Source organism: Ascaphus truei, chromosome 6, assembly GCF_040206685.1.
Source record: "Ascaphus truei isolate aAscTru1 chromosome 6, aAscTru1.hap1, whole genome shotgun sequence".
Lineage (NCBI taxonomy): Eukaryota > Metazoa > Chordata > Amphibia > Anura > Ascaphidae > Ascaphus > Ascaphus truei.
This window is the reverse complement of record NC_134488.1, coordinates 105,308,685-105,323,692: the sequence shown is the minus strand read 5'-3', so window position 1 is coordinate 105,323,692 and position 15,008 is coordinate 105,308,685. Positions and strand designations below refer to the sequence as shown.

The window sequence follows — 15,008 nt, the reverse complement described above, 5'->3', positions numbered from 1 at the left end:
TTTCTACTGTGCCTCATCAGAACATCGTCTCCAGAGTTGTCCCTTGAAGCCGGGAAACGGGCACACCCAGTAGAGGTAGAGGGGCTTCTACTGGGTACTGTCTCTCCTTGCCCCTCTCCTTCTGAAGTTCCCCCAAAGAAGTTTATGCTTCCAGCCATGCTGGAGGGTCCAAACCTTTGCGTAAAGGTTGAAGCTTTCCTCGATTCCGGATCGGGCGGTAATTTCCTGGACCAGAAGTACGCATTAGAGAATCACATTCCCATGGTCAGAAGGAAGAGCCCTGTTGGCCTTGAAGCCATCGACGGACGTCCCCTCCAGCCGGCATTCATCATTTAGGAGTCTATTCCTCTTACCTTGACTCTGGCTGATGGACATAAGGAGGTAATTATCTTCGACGTTTTTCAATCTCCTTCTGTGCAAATTATTGTAGGATTGCCTTGGCTTCAACTCCACAATCCGTGTATTGATTGGTCCGGCACTCTCCCTCTCCAGTGGCCCTCGTCCGCAGATGTTGTTCCCGCAGCGTCTCCCGTGGCTGTACTTGCCGGGCTGGACTCAGTTTCCACCAATCTATCATCCCTACCTGCAGTGTACCATAAGTACTTGGATGTTTTCAACAAGGTACAAGCAGAGGTTCTTCCCCCTCATCGTCCTTATGATTGTCCTGTCGACCTCATCCCTGGGACCATCTTGTCTAAGTCTTATCCGCTCTCCGTTCCAGAGACTGAGGCGATGACTACCTACATTCAGGAAAATTTGGAGAAGGGATTCATCCGTATTTCTACCTCCCCTGCCGGGGCTTGCTTCTTCTTTGTGAAGAAGAAGGATGGATCACTGAGGCCATGCATTGACTTCCGCGGTCTCAATAAGATCACGGTAAAGAACCGGTATCCTCTTCCGCTCATTTCTGAACTGTTCGATCTTCTCCAAGGGGTCTTTATCTTTTCAAAACTTGACCTAAGGGGTGCCTATAATCTCATTCGTATAATGGAAGGAGACGAGTGGAAAACAGCATTTAACACACGTTCTGGACATTAAGAATATCTTGTTATGCCCTTTGGATTGTGTAACGCTCCTGCCATGTTTCAGGAGTTCATGAACGATATTTTCCGTGATGTATTAGGAACTTTCGTCATAGTCTACTTAGACGATATCCTCATTTTTTCTAAAAATCTGGAGGAACACATTCAACACACCAAACTTGTGCTTTCCAGGCTTCGTTCTAATCTTCTTTATGCCAAGATGGAGAAATGCCTGTTCCACAAGACTTCTACTGCCTCCCTGGGCTATATCATATCCAGCCAAGGCTTTTCCATGGACCCAGAGAAGCTGAAGGCGGTCCTCGACTGGCCGCTCCCTAATTCACTCAAGGCGGTGCAGCGTTTTCTTGGCTTTGCCAATTATTACAGGAAGTTCATAAAAAAAATTCTATTACTCTTCCCATCACCGCCTTGACCAAGAAGGGCGCCGACATCTCATCCTGGTCACCCGAGGCCATCTCTGCCTTTGAGATTCTCAAGAAGGCATTCGTCTCTGCCCCCATCCTTCGTCATCCAGATACCTCCCTCCCATTTACCTTGGAGGTCGACGCCTCGGACGTAGGAGCTGGCGCAGTTCTTTCCCAGAGGACCTCTCCTCAAGAGAAACTTCATCCTTGTGGTTTTTTTTAAGGACGTTTTCAGCGGCCGAAAGGAATTATGATGTCAGTAACCGTGAACTTTTGGCCATAAAACTGGCTCTCCAAGAATGGAGACACCTTTTGTAAGGTTCCAAAGAACCTATCGCTATTCTCACCGACCACAAAAATTTGTTATATATTGAGGGGGCTCGTCACCTGGGTTCCCGCCAAGCCCGTTGGTCACTCTTCTTTTCCCGCTTCAACTACACCATCTCATATTTTCCGGGTACCAAAAATGTTAAAGCAGACGCTCTCTCACGTCAGTTCGCCACTGAGGCCGAAGCCAAGAAAGTTTCGGAGCCTATTCTCCCTGCCAAATGCAAAATTTCTGCTAACAACTTCGATGTGTTGGATGAGATCACCAAGGCTCAAGCCCATACTCCGAGCAGGTTCAGGGTACCAGAAGAACATCTATATGCAGCTCCACGCTTTCACCATAAAGTGTTACTTTGGGGTCATTCCTCTAGAGCTGTTGGGCATCCAGGTTTTAAAAGGATGGCAGATCTCATTAAACGGACTTTTTGGTGGCCTAAAATGAATCAAGACATTCTCGAATTTACCACCGCCTGCCCTGTATGTGCCCAGAGCAAGACATTCCATCATAAACCTTCTGGACTTCTTTTGCCTCCTCTCATTCCAGAACAACCCTGGAGACACATTTCAATGGACTTCATTGTTGAATTGCCCGTGTCCAAAGGGATGAACACCATTTTGGTCGTAGTAGACAGGTTTTCAAAACAGGCACATTTTATTCCCCTCAAGGGTCTCCCCAACTCTGCTACCTTGGCTGACGTTTTTTCCAGAGAGATTTTCAGGCTACATGGTGTCCCCATTTCTATCGTCTCAGATCGTGGATCCCAGTTCATTTCCAAATTCTGGCGGGCTTTTTCCCAAAGATTGGGCATATCTCTCTTGTTTTCCTCCTGATATCACCCACAAACCAATGGGCAGACTGAAAGGATGAACCAAACCTTGGAACAGTATCTAAGATGCTTCATTTCAGACTCACAAGATAACTGGGTGGATCTTTTGCCATTGGCCGAATTCGCCATAAACTCCCTGAAGAACGGATCTACTCAGCAGTCACCCTTCTTTATCAACTTTGATTTTCATCCCACTAGTCTTCCTCTGTCGCCTTCCCCTTCTGGTGTTCCTGCAGCCGACTCTCATATCGCCAACTTACAGGAATCCTGGAGAAAGATCCTCAAGACCTTAGAGTCTGCGGTTACCAAACAAAAGGTCAAAGTAGACCGTCACTGTCAAAAGGGTCCTTCCCTCAAACCTGGCAATCTGGTGTGGCTGTCTTCTAAAAATATTAGACTCAAAACTCCTTCACCCAAATTGTCTCCTAGATTCTTGGGACCATTTAAAATTTTGGAGAAAGTTAATCCAGTGGCCTATCGTCTCGATCTACCCCTCACTATGAAGGTTCCGTCCATGTTCCACGTGTCCCTCCTTAAAAAATATATCTCCAGTCGTCACCCCCCTCTCTGAAACCCAATCCAGTGTCCACCCTGGGCCAATAGGAGTACGAAGTACAATCCCTCATTGACTCTCGCTGGTCTAAGAATAAACTCCAATTTTTGGTACACTGGAAGGGCTACGGCCCTGAGGAACGTTCCTGGGTACCCGCACGCCATATTCATGCCCCAAGACTACTCTCACAGTTTCACCAGAAATTCCCCCTCAAGCCGTGGTTGGATCACTCGAAGATTGATCCTCAAGGGGGGGGATACTGTGATGACTCTGGAGATTCCTTCCCCTTCTGCTCCCTCTCTCCCATCTCCTGTCACCCCCTCTACTCCTTCCCACTTCTCTACCTTGCCTTATACCTCTCTCCCATTGCCTCAGCGCATACCCCGCAGGTCTCGCATACCCACGCGGTCCCTGAGCCCCTGCTATGATGCTCCCCGGCCCCTCTGTCCCGCGGTGCCCGCATTGCCTTCCCCAGCTTTGCCCTTTACTTCCTTACCCTCTTCCAGTGTGGCATCTGCCGCGCCTGGTTGTGCGTCCGGTGCGTGCCCCCTCTCAGCAAACGGGGGCGTGCTCCTCCTCTGGGCGCGGTGATGCGGCTGAGTCCTCCTCTCGCTCCCTGTGGGCCGTTTTCCTGGTGCAGCCGGTGCGTGCGTCTCTTCTGCCCACGGAGGGCGCGCGCGCATCCCTCTACTCTGGGCTTGGTTTCCCCACTGCTTCCTCCCCTCACTCCTTGCGGGCTGTCTCTGTGCTGCAGCCTGTGCACGCGCATTCTCTCCTTACAGAGGGTGCGCACACACGCTCCTCTTATCCTGGCTGTCATATCTCTGCCTCCCAAACCCTGCAGGCCATTCCCCTGTCTGTCTCTTCTGTCTCCTTCTCTTCTCTTCCTGACCTATCCCCATTGTCTCCCACTTCTCTCTCTACTCCTCCCTTCTTTCCTATTGGTGTTCCCTCCTTTATTACCCCTGTCTGTTCACTTCTTCCTCGCTCTGCATAGTTCCTGTTTCCCTGTGTGTACCTGACCTATGCTGTGCTCCCTCTAAGTCCTTGCTGTTTCCTTGTTCCTGTATGCTCTTGGATTTCCCTGGCTCCTGACTCCTGCTTGTCCTGGACTACTCTGCTCTCTGGTACCCCTCTGAACCTTGCTACGCACTCCACTACATTTACCTCTGGCTTCCTAGGACCTGGCTTGTACTCTGACAACTCTACTCTCTCTACTCCTGGACATTGGCATACGGACACGACTATTCTCACGGACACCCCCAAGCGTTGCAAGTATATTAACAACTCTCTTCCCACATGCCCAGCAACGCTATACCACACTCCGGGCTTGCTCCCACTGCTGTGGGTGTGTGGTGTCATACCGTTCCCACCTCAGTACTGGGGTCCTGCCAGGTCTGTGGGCATACAGGCGTGACAACCGGTTGGTGGTGTGATGTGCTGGTGTTCTGACTGGCTGGTGTTGTGACTGGCTGGTGTTGTGACTGGCTGGTGGTGTGACTGGCTGGTGGTGTGACTGGCTGGTGTTGTGACTGGCTGGTGGTGTGACTGGCTGGTGGTGTGACTGGCTGGTGGTGTGACTGGCTGGTGGTGTGACTGGCTGGTTGTGTGACTGGCTGGTGGTGTGACTGGCTGGTGGTGTGACTGGTTGGTGGTGTGATGGGCTGGTGGTGTGATGGGGTGGTGGTGTGACTGGCTGGTGGTCCTACTGTCATGATTGCTTTTACATTTTACTCTGGTGTCAATTTGATATGTTATAAGTCAAGTGTCCAAAAGGAGCATTGGACCTGTCCCTTCCTTCACATTACCCTAAGAGCTTAAAAAATACCACGAATCATGAAAAAGACTGAATACAGGATTGGGTTAAGTATGCCCATATTTAATAGCACATAAATTAAACAGTTTGATGTGCAAATCACTGACTTACGTGCTAAATGATTTACAATGCATTCAAGCCTCAGTCTGTACCAGGCTTTTTATAAAAAGGCCAAATACAGTTGTAGCAATTTTTTTTAAATTTTTTTTTAAAGAAGTGAAACTCCATCCTTCATAAATAAAAGCTCATTATCTTTAAACTTTGATTCGCTAATGACAGGAAAACTCAAGAATGACAACAGCAGTTTTTATGTCTTATTTTAACATCTTCTGTTTCTTGAACCAGTGACTCACACCCGGTCTCCGAACAGCAAATCATTAGCAAGCAATTGACGGCTCTCTCTGTAAACAATTAGCCCAGTCACTGCTGCATTTTTAACGAGGTCACCCTTAACCCCGTTGCAAGAGGTCAGAGGGCATCCTGGACATTTGATTTTGATATTGAAAATGAAATACACAGCAACAGGAAGACGAAAATGGGGGGAGAAACGAAGCAAGAGGTCCTTTGTTTCTGCTGACTTTGAATTAAAACTAACAGTATTGGCTGCTCTTGCTTCAGTCCTGACACTAGCCTCGCTCCCATAGCATTGCGAAGCGCACTCTTCTAATTTTTTTTGCATGTCATTATTCAATTCATTAGAGTGTTTCGTTTACCCCCTTCCGGAGGGCAGGCGATCTCTTGAGAAATGAACGCTAACAATAAAAAAAAAGTAACTTTTGCCTCTGCCTCCCTCTCTCCTCCCCCATGTCTCGACACTGGAACACGGCTTGATAGATGTGGAGAGATATCGGAGAGACCCTTACGAGCAAAGGTGACTGAGTCAATTTGGAGCATACGGATACAAACAGGGTTGCGTCACTTCTCATACATATAAATAGGAGACATGGGCAGTTATGAAAGAGCAAAGACTTCATTCCACCCCAACGTGGCATCTGAAAGCTACAAGTCCGGCAGATCAGAAGAAACACGATATTCAGGTAACTCTTATTTGTCTCATCACATTTTGTTCCTATTTAGTACGAGGCTTCCACTAATTTTTAACTTTGTCTCGAGGAACATAAGCCAGGAAGTTTTGATCAGAACTCTTTTTGGTGCTAAAGCTGTGCAGGTCTCTACACCAGCAAAGTGTCGGATGCTCACATACCGTAAACTTACAGAGCTGCTCACCCAAAACACTTTAGACTTGTTTAGGATTTGCCATCTACATGTTCTTAAAATTGAATATTTTTAGTGCAATCTTGATATTTGGTATATGCCACACGACATAGACAATATTTAATTAGCCCTCTGGCCAACGCAGATGTAGAAATAAGAGGCATTTATTGGCTGTCACAGAGTTCTTAAAGGAGAAATCCATGTAATTGCCTACATGTGTGTTTTTGAAATAAATCAGTTCAGTAGTATTAGATAATACTTACTGCATTTAAAAAAAATTATTCAACTCTTAATGCCATTTTTAATGAGTTTTAATGTAATGAGCATCTTTTGATTTCTATAGCAGGGTTTAGCTCACGTCCCCAGCAGTGCAAGATCTTTACAACAATTTCCTGTTTGGGATAATTTGTTGCCAATATGTCCAGCCTCTTGAGCTGCAAACTGTAACAATAGATAATGTTACCTTAGTAATATAGTAATATAAAAATCCATTGTAGCTGCTGAGTTACACTGACTGAAGGTTTGATTGAAACTGAAAGGCAGCCATTTAGTGAACCCAGGAAAGCAGAATCTTTGCTGATCGATTATGGGAAAACGAATTGATCAGCAGGTTAGGTAATTAGTTTTCAATAAAGGTTATCAAAGGCTGCAAATATTAAAAGAAAAATATATATTTTTTTTATTTTTTTTAAGTGCCGCTTTGGTTTTCTCTTTAAGAAGGAGATAGAATAAAAGAAAACAGAGCATTTTATTAAGGGAACAAATATTATGGTGACACAATTAAATTAACGTCACAAGAGTCGTTAAACCCCTTTGTAAATCCTTGTTTGTCTTACAGATGCAGCCACAAATATTAGAACTCTTGCCTTGGAAATTCTGGGGCAGTCTCACAGTAAATGCCTCAACATTGCTGCAACATTTCTGTGAGATTCTTAATGGCCCATCGGATTAACACAGCACGGGTCCCTGCAGTTCCATTCAGTTTGAATGGGACTGCAGGGACACTCCGCTGTGTTAATCCTATGGGCCATTAAGAATCTCATGGAAATGTTGAGGCATTTACTGTGAGACTGCCCCCAAATCTCCCAGAATTTCCCAGATACAAGTGTTCTAATACTCGTGGCTGCATCTGTATATCTGTCTGATTTTCTTCTCTTTGTGTATTGTTTATTTTTACACCCATGTCAGGTTATTGCAATCTCCTTTGGTTCCCAGTCGTTTGACTATATGTATGTCGAGAATTCTATGCACCTGTTGCCAACTCTGTGTGGTTTTCCGGGAGGGTATTCTTGACATACACTGAGTGTGTGTCAAGTGTTTCCCAACATATTTCAGGCATGAATAAAGTGTTGCAAAAAAACAGCCCTAGATTTATCAAATAAAATTGTTTTTCTTTAATAATTCTGATGCTGTTTTTTTTTCTTGCTCCTTTTTTTCCTATATATTCTCCCTGTTGGTGGGGAAAGTAGAATTGGTATTGGTTATAGGGATAACAAATGCATCAAGGACATAAAGCAAAGGGGTTGTGTATAAAGCTATAAAAAGGAGCAGAACTTTACACTGTCATGTTGTATTTTTTAAACACGTCTTATATTTGAAGCAGATGTGAAAGCCAATAAGATTTTTGACAATGAGAAGTGCTACAAAAACAATGAGTTTAGAAACAGATACAAATATGCGGATCTCATAAATTACTCCTAACAACATTTGCCAGATATTTCTACCAAGCAATCAGATTTCCTAAACAAGCTCTTCTACCTCTGATACACCCCGTGCTTCTAGGATGGGTTGTCCAATTGTCTTGCTCTCCCAGAAAATGTGACTGTAGACAATGTTTATACTGTAATTATGTTTGTGTCTTAATACATAGCCCCTCAGGAGTTTTAAATTAACTATTTAATAGGGGCATCCCAATAAACATTACAATAGCTTAATAATAGTTTGTATTATGGTATGGCCTTTCAGTTTCTAGACACTTTAAAGTTAGACTTCAGTGGCATTAATACAGCTGCTCCTGGTTCTGGGGTGGCAGATGGGCAGCACTGCAGCTTTCTGATGGTAGATGTGGTAATAGTATTGTTCAAGGTATGTGAAAATAAAGGGACTTACTTTATCATAACTTTTTCACCCCTGCTCCAAAGTGCTTCATTAAGAAGATATGAGCATTAACAATGTATTCATTTTAGTTATTTTTATTTATTTATAACAATATTTATACACCACCCTGAATATTGGTTAGTAAAACAATGGTGGGGTTTCATATGGAACATTTCATGTGTGGGAGCATTATGGTCGGGCTATGGGTTAGGTGTATTGAGAGCTTAGTTGGTTGGTGGGCATGGGTTGTGGTCAGGTCTCTGGACTTAGTCTTGTCGTGGCATGGTTATGGGTCTGACAGTTATAGAGGCCCTTTTGACATTAAAGTGATATATGCAAATGCTTGTCTAAATTAAAGTGTATAAGTTACTTTATCAATTGTGCAGAGTAAATGTGTATTTCAGTATTAGATGATACCTTTTTTTTTATAGATATTCAACAAAATACACAAATTCCCAATGCTACATCCAAAATGGCAAAAAATAGATAGTTAAATACTTTACTTTGTCTTCTCATAAATAAGGGTCATGTAGTTAATCTCTTTGGCCAGATCCTTATAAGTCTGCAGCCACATCACGGCAGGACCACACTGCAGGTTTTAACACTAGCTGTGAACGTTCTCATTTACCTTTGCAATGGAGGGACAAATGCCTTACTAGACCAACCTTCCCCAGGTGCATGAAAAACCCTGCTACTTAAATCGTAAGGGAAGAGTGAGCTTAAACCCAGGGAGGACGGCCCACCATCCTCCAAACAACTGTTACCAGTTGATATTTACAAACATACACAATCCCTGCAAGCTCTAACCCCAACACTACCACTTTCTGGGTGTTTGGGTTAGAACTTGCAGGGATTGTGTATGTTTAACAATTGATAATATAAGACAAGCTTTGAAGAGTTCTCCCTCTTCCTCGGGTCAACAATTTTGATTTACTGAGATTCCATGAGCTTAACACAGATATAAAAAGCAAGATAACAATCTAAGGCAGAGGGGATGGAGCAGGAATTGCACAGGGGATAGTAACTAAACAGACAAGACAATAAATGGATGAAAGGGATAGTGAGAAATGTGAAAAGCATGTAGGACCACATATCCATCAGCAGTGTTAATGGGGTGGGGTGCAGGGGGGGGGGAGGAGAGGGAGAAGGGTTTGAATTGTAAAATTAACAGAGGCAGGGAGAGACATTACAAAAAATGATGATAGTGTGTAAGAAACACATATCAGCATTAAGTCCTCTTTGTTTAGTATCCACAAACATTATTATTTTGAGTTCAAATGTTTTCCATTCGTGTATGTTTTTAAAAATTCCTTTGAGGATTTTGATTTTAAAGTCATTTATGGAATGATCTGGCTGTGAGAAGTGGTGTCCCACTGGAGTGCGGTATCCTCCTTCTTCATCATGTGTTATCATGTGTCTGTGCAGTATCTCCCTTCTTCATCATGTGTTATCATGTGTCTGTGCAGTATCTCCCTTCTTCATCATGTGTTATCATGTGTCTGTGCAGTATCTCCCTTCTTCATGGTGTGTTATCATGTGTCTGTGCAGTATCTCCCTTCTTCATGGTGTGTTATCATGTGTCTGTGCAGTATCTCCCTTCTTCATCATGTGTTATCATGTGTCTGTGCAGTATCTCCCTTCTTCATCATGTGTTATCATGTGTCTGTGCAGTATCTCCCTTCTTCATGGTGTGTTATCATGTGTCTGTGCAGTATCTCCCTTCTTCATCATGTGTTATCATGTGTCTGTGCAGTATCTCCCTTCTTAATGGTGTGTTATTGTCTGTCTGTGCAGAATCTCTCTTCTTCATGGTGTGTTATTGTGTGTCTGTGCAGTATCTCTCTTCTTCATGGTGTGTTATTGTGTGTCTGTGCAGTATCTCTCTTCTTCATGGTGTGTTATTGTGTGTCTGTGTAGTATCTATCTTCTTCATGGTGTGTTATTCTGTGTCTGTGCAGTATCTCTCTTCTTCATGGTGTGTTATTGTGTGTCTGTGCAGTATCTCTCTTCTTCATGGTGTGTTATTCTGTGTCTGTGCAGTATCTCTCTTCTTCATGGTGTGTTATTGTGTGTCTGTGTAGTATCTATCTTCTTCATGGTGTGTTATTGTGGGTCTGTGTAGGTTCATTCTGGTTTGAGTTTTTTTGGCTGGTTTCACAAATGTAGCATCCTAGATCACATTTTCTGCACTGAATCCTATTTACCTCGTTCCTGGATGTGCGGGATCTTGGCATACATGTTTGCAAAGTTTGCATCATATATTGTTGCATGGTCTTGTGTCATTCGCAGCATCCTTGAGTTTGTTATGAAGTTTTCTGTTGATTGACTTCTATCTGAGGTTTAGCGGTTGCCGGAATACAAGGATGGGGGGAGGTCAGCATGGGTCCCAGATGTTTGATTTATTTCCGCATTCCCTCCAGGGCAGGGTTGTATGGGGCCACTAGTGGTACGCATGTGGTTGTTTCTTTCTTTTTGTATTGGAACAGGTGTTCTCGTGGGGCTTTTAGTGCAGATGTGATAGTTTTGGCAACAGTCTTTGGCTTGTATTCCTTCTGTGTGAATGAATGATTCAGTCAGTGTTAGGAGGTGTCTGTTTCCGTCTTTAGTGTCAGAGCATATGCGGTGATGTCTTAAAGAGGCATCACCTAATACTACGTACCCGTTTACTCTGCACAACTGGACTAACACCACTAATTCTATTTAATATATCAATTGTGAATTGTATAGTTATAATAAGTGTATCATAATTGTAAGAGACAGAACATCTCATCTTATGAACTTTATATCTATGTGCTATGAAACTAAGAACGCAATTCTTACCGTTACATTGATTGTTAGTTAACCTCTGAACAGACTGTTTTAGTGTCCTGGATGTGTTTCATCACTATTATTTTTATTGTTTTCTGCTAATCTGCCGACATCTGATGAATAGACATGTGCGAACCTACCAAGATTCACAGGCGTTTCAATCAAACTTTCCAAAACATTCAAAAAGCCCACAACACTTTTGTTTAAAGCCAAAGATTCTGGTGAAAAGACCCAAATTGTTCGCCATTCATTATTTTGCTTTTTTTGTAAAGTTTAATTTGTCAAATTTCGAAAGCGAAAACAATCAGAAGAAATCGAACAGAGAACGGCCATTGACTTTTTAGCATTAAACTTCTTGCGAACATTTCCACCGGGGTAAACTTTTTTGCCGAATCAAAAGGGGTGAATTTTGCAAAGTTCACTAACGCATCTACTAACGTTCATCTACTAGTGGAGAATAGGCCAGTCATGAGATAGAATAGATAAGCACGTGCAAAGTGTGAGCAGGAAAACAGGTCTTACAATTATCTCTTCATGTTTACTCCTTACAGGGCATGGAAAGAGCTGCTGGGAGAACCTTCCTTCCCATCACAGCCCTTCTGGGGTGCTGCATTGTGTTGTCTTCTGCTGCCATCATTCCTACCCTCCGAAACCCAAACAGGTATGTTCCTCTAACCCAGGTGTGCTCAACTCCAGTCCTCAAGGTCCCCCCCACCCCAGACCCCCCCCCAAACAGGCCAGGTTTTCAGGATGTCCCAGCTTCAGCACAGGTGGCTCAATCAGAGGCTCATTCAAAGATTGAGCCTCTGATTGAGCCACCTATGCAGAAGCAGGGACTCACTGATCCACCTGTGCTGAAGCAGGAATATCCTGAAAACCTGACCTGTTGGGGTTGGGCTTGAGGACTGGTATTGAGCACCCTTGCTCTAACCCACCACATTTGTAATGTTCTCTATAGTACAGGACTTTTTCCTCTGTGCACTACTCTGTGTATTACTAATGGCGCTATATGAATAAAGACATACATACATACACACATACACACATACAGTACATACATACATACATACATAGAGTACATACATACACTACTTTACATGACAGGAGCATTCAAATCACAATGAATGGACCTAAATGCATTTTCAATGACCTTTTCAAAGTGACCCATATGTCGGTCATGTCCCAATTTGTCAGTATGTGGTATCTGTTTTTTTTTAACTATATACCAATTGTATTTTGACTGGTCAAGTCGCATTGTCTTCTCCAAGAGCCATAGGGATTGCTGTGTTTATTTCCAGTTTAGAGTATGGAAATGTAAGACAAGTCAACCCATATGTAAATCAGATTAAAAAAAAGGATAACTTTTATTGATTTAGGACTTCTGCATCTCCTATTGAAACTTGTCAGTCATATGCTAATTTATACAAGCAGTATCTAAAGCTGGGGGTGGGCGGCCGCAAGGGCGACCAACAGGTCCGGTTTTCAGGATATCCCTGCTTCAGCACAGGTTACTCAATCAACGACTGAGCCATTGATTGAGCCACCTGTGCTGAAGCAGCGATATCCTAAATTTCTGACCCCTTTGTATCCCTGGTCTAAAGGTTAACATTCCTAAACCGGAGGCAACAAAATGTTACTGCTCATTGAAGACATAGTGATGGGACTAGGTCTTTTATTTTTAGTACTTCTCCCAAAGTCCATCAGTAATTATCCTGTATGTTCAGTATTAGTATATTCTAGCTGCAGTGATATATTTTGCTCTATTGTGTCTCAAACCTTTTCATTCTTTGTTCTCCTACTCTAGGCTCTGGAAAAGAGATTTCTCTGACCAAACTCTTAGTAATACACGGCTCAACCCCCTCCTGTCCAGACCCGATTCCTGGGACCATCAGCTTCCCTCTATAACTCTGCATGACTGGAGTCTCAAAATGCTGTCCTCTGCTATGGTACCCAATGAACCCTCCGAGGAGAGAGGGAGGAAGCTCATCTTGCAGCCTGTCACCAGGCAGTTCTTGTTTGGCTCTAATGATGTCTCCAGAAAGGCATTGTCAGGTGACCCTGGGCTCAACAGGGGCATCGTTGACCAAAGCTGGCTGTCTCAATGGCCCACAAAGGAGGAGTTGGAGAAAAGAAACATCGTGGTGGCTGATGATGCCGCGTTCCGAGAGAAAAGCAAAATGCTGACTGCAATGGAAAGGCAAAAATGGCTTAACTCTTACATGCAAAAACTGCTGGTGGTTAATTCCAATTAACAGGGGTGTGGGAAAGCTGTTTTTTGTGTCATGTGTTTTCAAACCTATATTCCCTTTCAATAAAGATTGCATTTAGTTCTTGTTTTGATCCAAGTGCAAATATGATGACTGTGTATCTGTCAAGTATGGATGTATGTATGATTTTATATATATAGCGCCATTAATGTACATAGCGCTTCACAGCAGAAATACGCGTGACATAATACAAATAACAAATAATACAAATAACAGATCATGAGAATAAGTGCTTCAGACATAAAAGTAACACTTAGGAAAAGGAGTCCCTGCCCCGAAGAGATAACAATCTAATTGGTAGGTAGAACGTACAGAGACAGTAGGAGGGCATTCTGGTAAGTGCGTCTGCAGGGGGCCAAGATTTATGTATCATGTGTATAGTATTAGCCACGGTGCTTCTCATATGCTTCTTTAAGCAAGTGTGTCTTAAGGTGGGTCTTAAAGGTGGATAGAGAGGGTGCTAGTTGGGTATTGAGGGGAGGGGCATTCCAGAGGTGTGGGGCAGTAAGTGAGAAGGGTTTAAGGCGGGAGAGGGCTTTAGATACAAAGGCGGTAGAGAGAAGACATCTTGAGCAGAACGCAAGAGTCGTGATGGTGTATAGCGAGAAATTAGGGCTGAGATGTAAGGAGGGGCAGAAGAGTGTAAAGTTTTAAAAGTGAGGAGGAGAATTGAGTGCGAGATGCAGGATTTGATAGGAAGCCAGGAGAGGGATTTCAGCAGGGGAGACGCTGAGACAGATTTAGGAAAGAGTAGAGTGATTCTGGCAGCAGTGTTTAGGATAGATTGTAGGGCAGACAGGTGAGACCAGGAAGGCCGCACAACAGGATGTTACAGTAATCGAGACTGGAGAGAATGAGGGCCCGAGTCAGAGTTTTAGCAGTCGAGCAACAGAGGAAAGGGCGTATCTGTAATATTGCGGAGGAAAAAGCGACAGGTTTTAGGAACGTTTTGAATGTGAGAGGAGAATGTGAGAGAGGAGTTGAGTGTGACCCCTAGGCAGTGTGCTTGGGCTACTGGGTGAATTATAGTACTTCCAACAGTAATGTGGAAGGAGGTAGTAGGGCCAGATTTGGGAGGAAGTATGAGGAGCTCTGTTTTTGCCATGTTAAGTTTAAGTCGGCAGAGGGCCATCCATGATGATGCCGCAGAGAGACATTCTGAAACTTTGGTCTGTACAGCCAGGGTAAGGTCAGAGGTTGAAAAGTAAATTTGTGTGTCAACAGCATAGAGGTGATATTTAAACCCAAGAGATATGATTAGGTCGCCTAGAGAAAGTGTGTACAGAGAAAAGAGAAGATGTCCCAGGACAGAGCCCTGGGGTACCCCCACAGATAGATCGATAGAGGAGGAGGAGGTGTTAGCAGAAGAGACACTAAAATTATGATGTAGAGGTAAGAGGAGATCCAGGACAGAGCTTTGTTATGAATACCAAGAGTATGGAGAAGAAGGAGAAGAGGGTGGTCCACAGTGTCAAATGCTTCAGAGAGGTAGAGTAATATGAGCAGAGTGTAATGACCTCTGTCTTTAGCAGCATGGTGTTCATTAGTTATTTTAGTGAGGGCTGTTTCAGTGGAGTGAGCAGTGCGGAAGCCAGATTGTAGAGGGTCTAGGAGAGAATAAGTGTTGAGAAAGTGTAGCAAGCGAGAGAAT

The 15,008-nt window shown here is 43.7% G+C and overlaps 1 protein-coding gene across 1 annotated transcript; it reads left to right on the top strand.

Moving 5' to 3' along the window:
* The first annotated feature begins 5,923 nt into the window (after positions 1-5,923).
* Positions 5,924-13,369, top strand: PTH2 (parathyroid hormone 2). The gene is made up of 3 exons (XM_075603205.1): positions 5,924-6,007; positions 11,642-11,751; positions 12,895-13,369. Exons 1-3 carry the CDS (start codon positions 5,924-5,926, stop codon positions 13,340-13,342), a joined length of 642 nt encoding a protein of 213 aa, XP_075459320.1. The 3' UTR covers positions 13,343-13,369.
* Positions 13,370-15,008: the final 1,639 nt, after the last annotated feature.

Excerpts from the sequence above, each read along its gene's own strand:
- PTH2 (XM_075603205.1), top strand. The coding sequence starts at position 5,924 with ATGAAAGAGCAAAGACTTCATTCCACCCCAACGTGGCATCTGAAAGCT. Across the intron at positions 6,008-11,641 it reads AGAAGAAACACGATATTCAG|GGCATGGAAAGAGCTGCTGG; the intron begins GTAACTCTTATT and ends TACTCCTTACAG. Across the intron at positions 11,752-12,894 it reads ACCCTCCGAAACCCAAACAG|GCTCTGGAAAAGAGATTTCT; the intron begins GTATGTTCCTCT and ends CTCCTACTCTAG.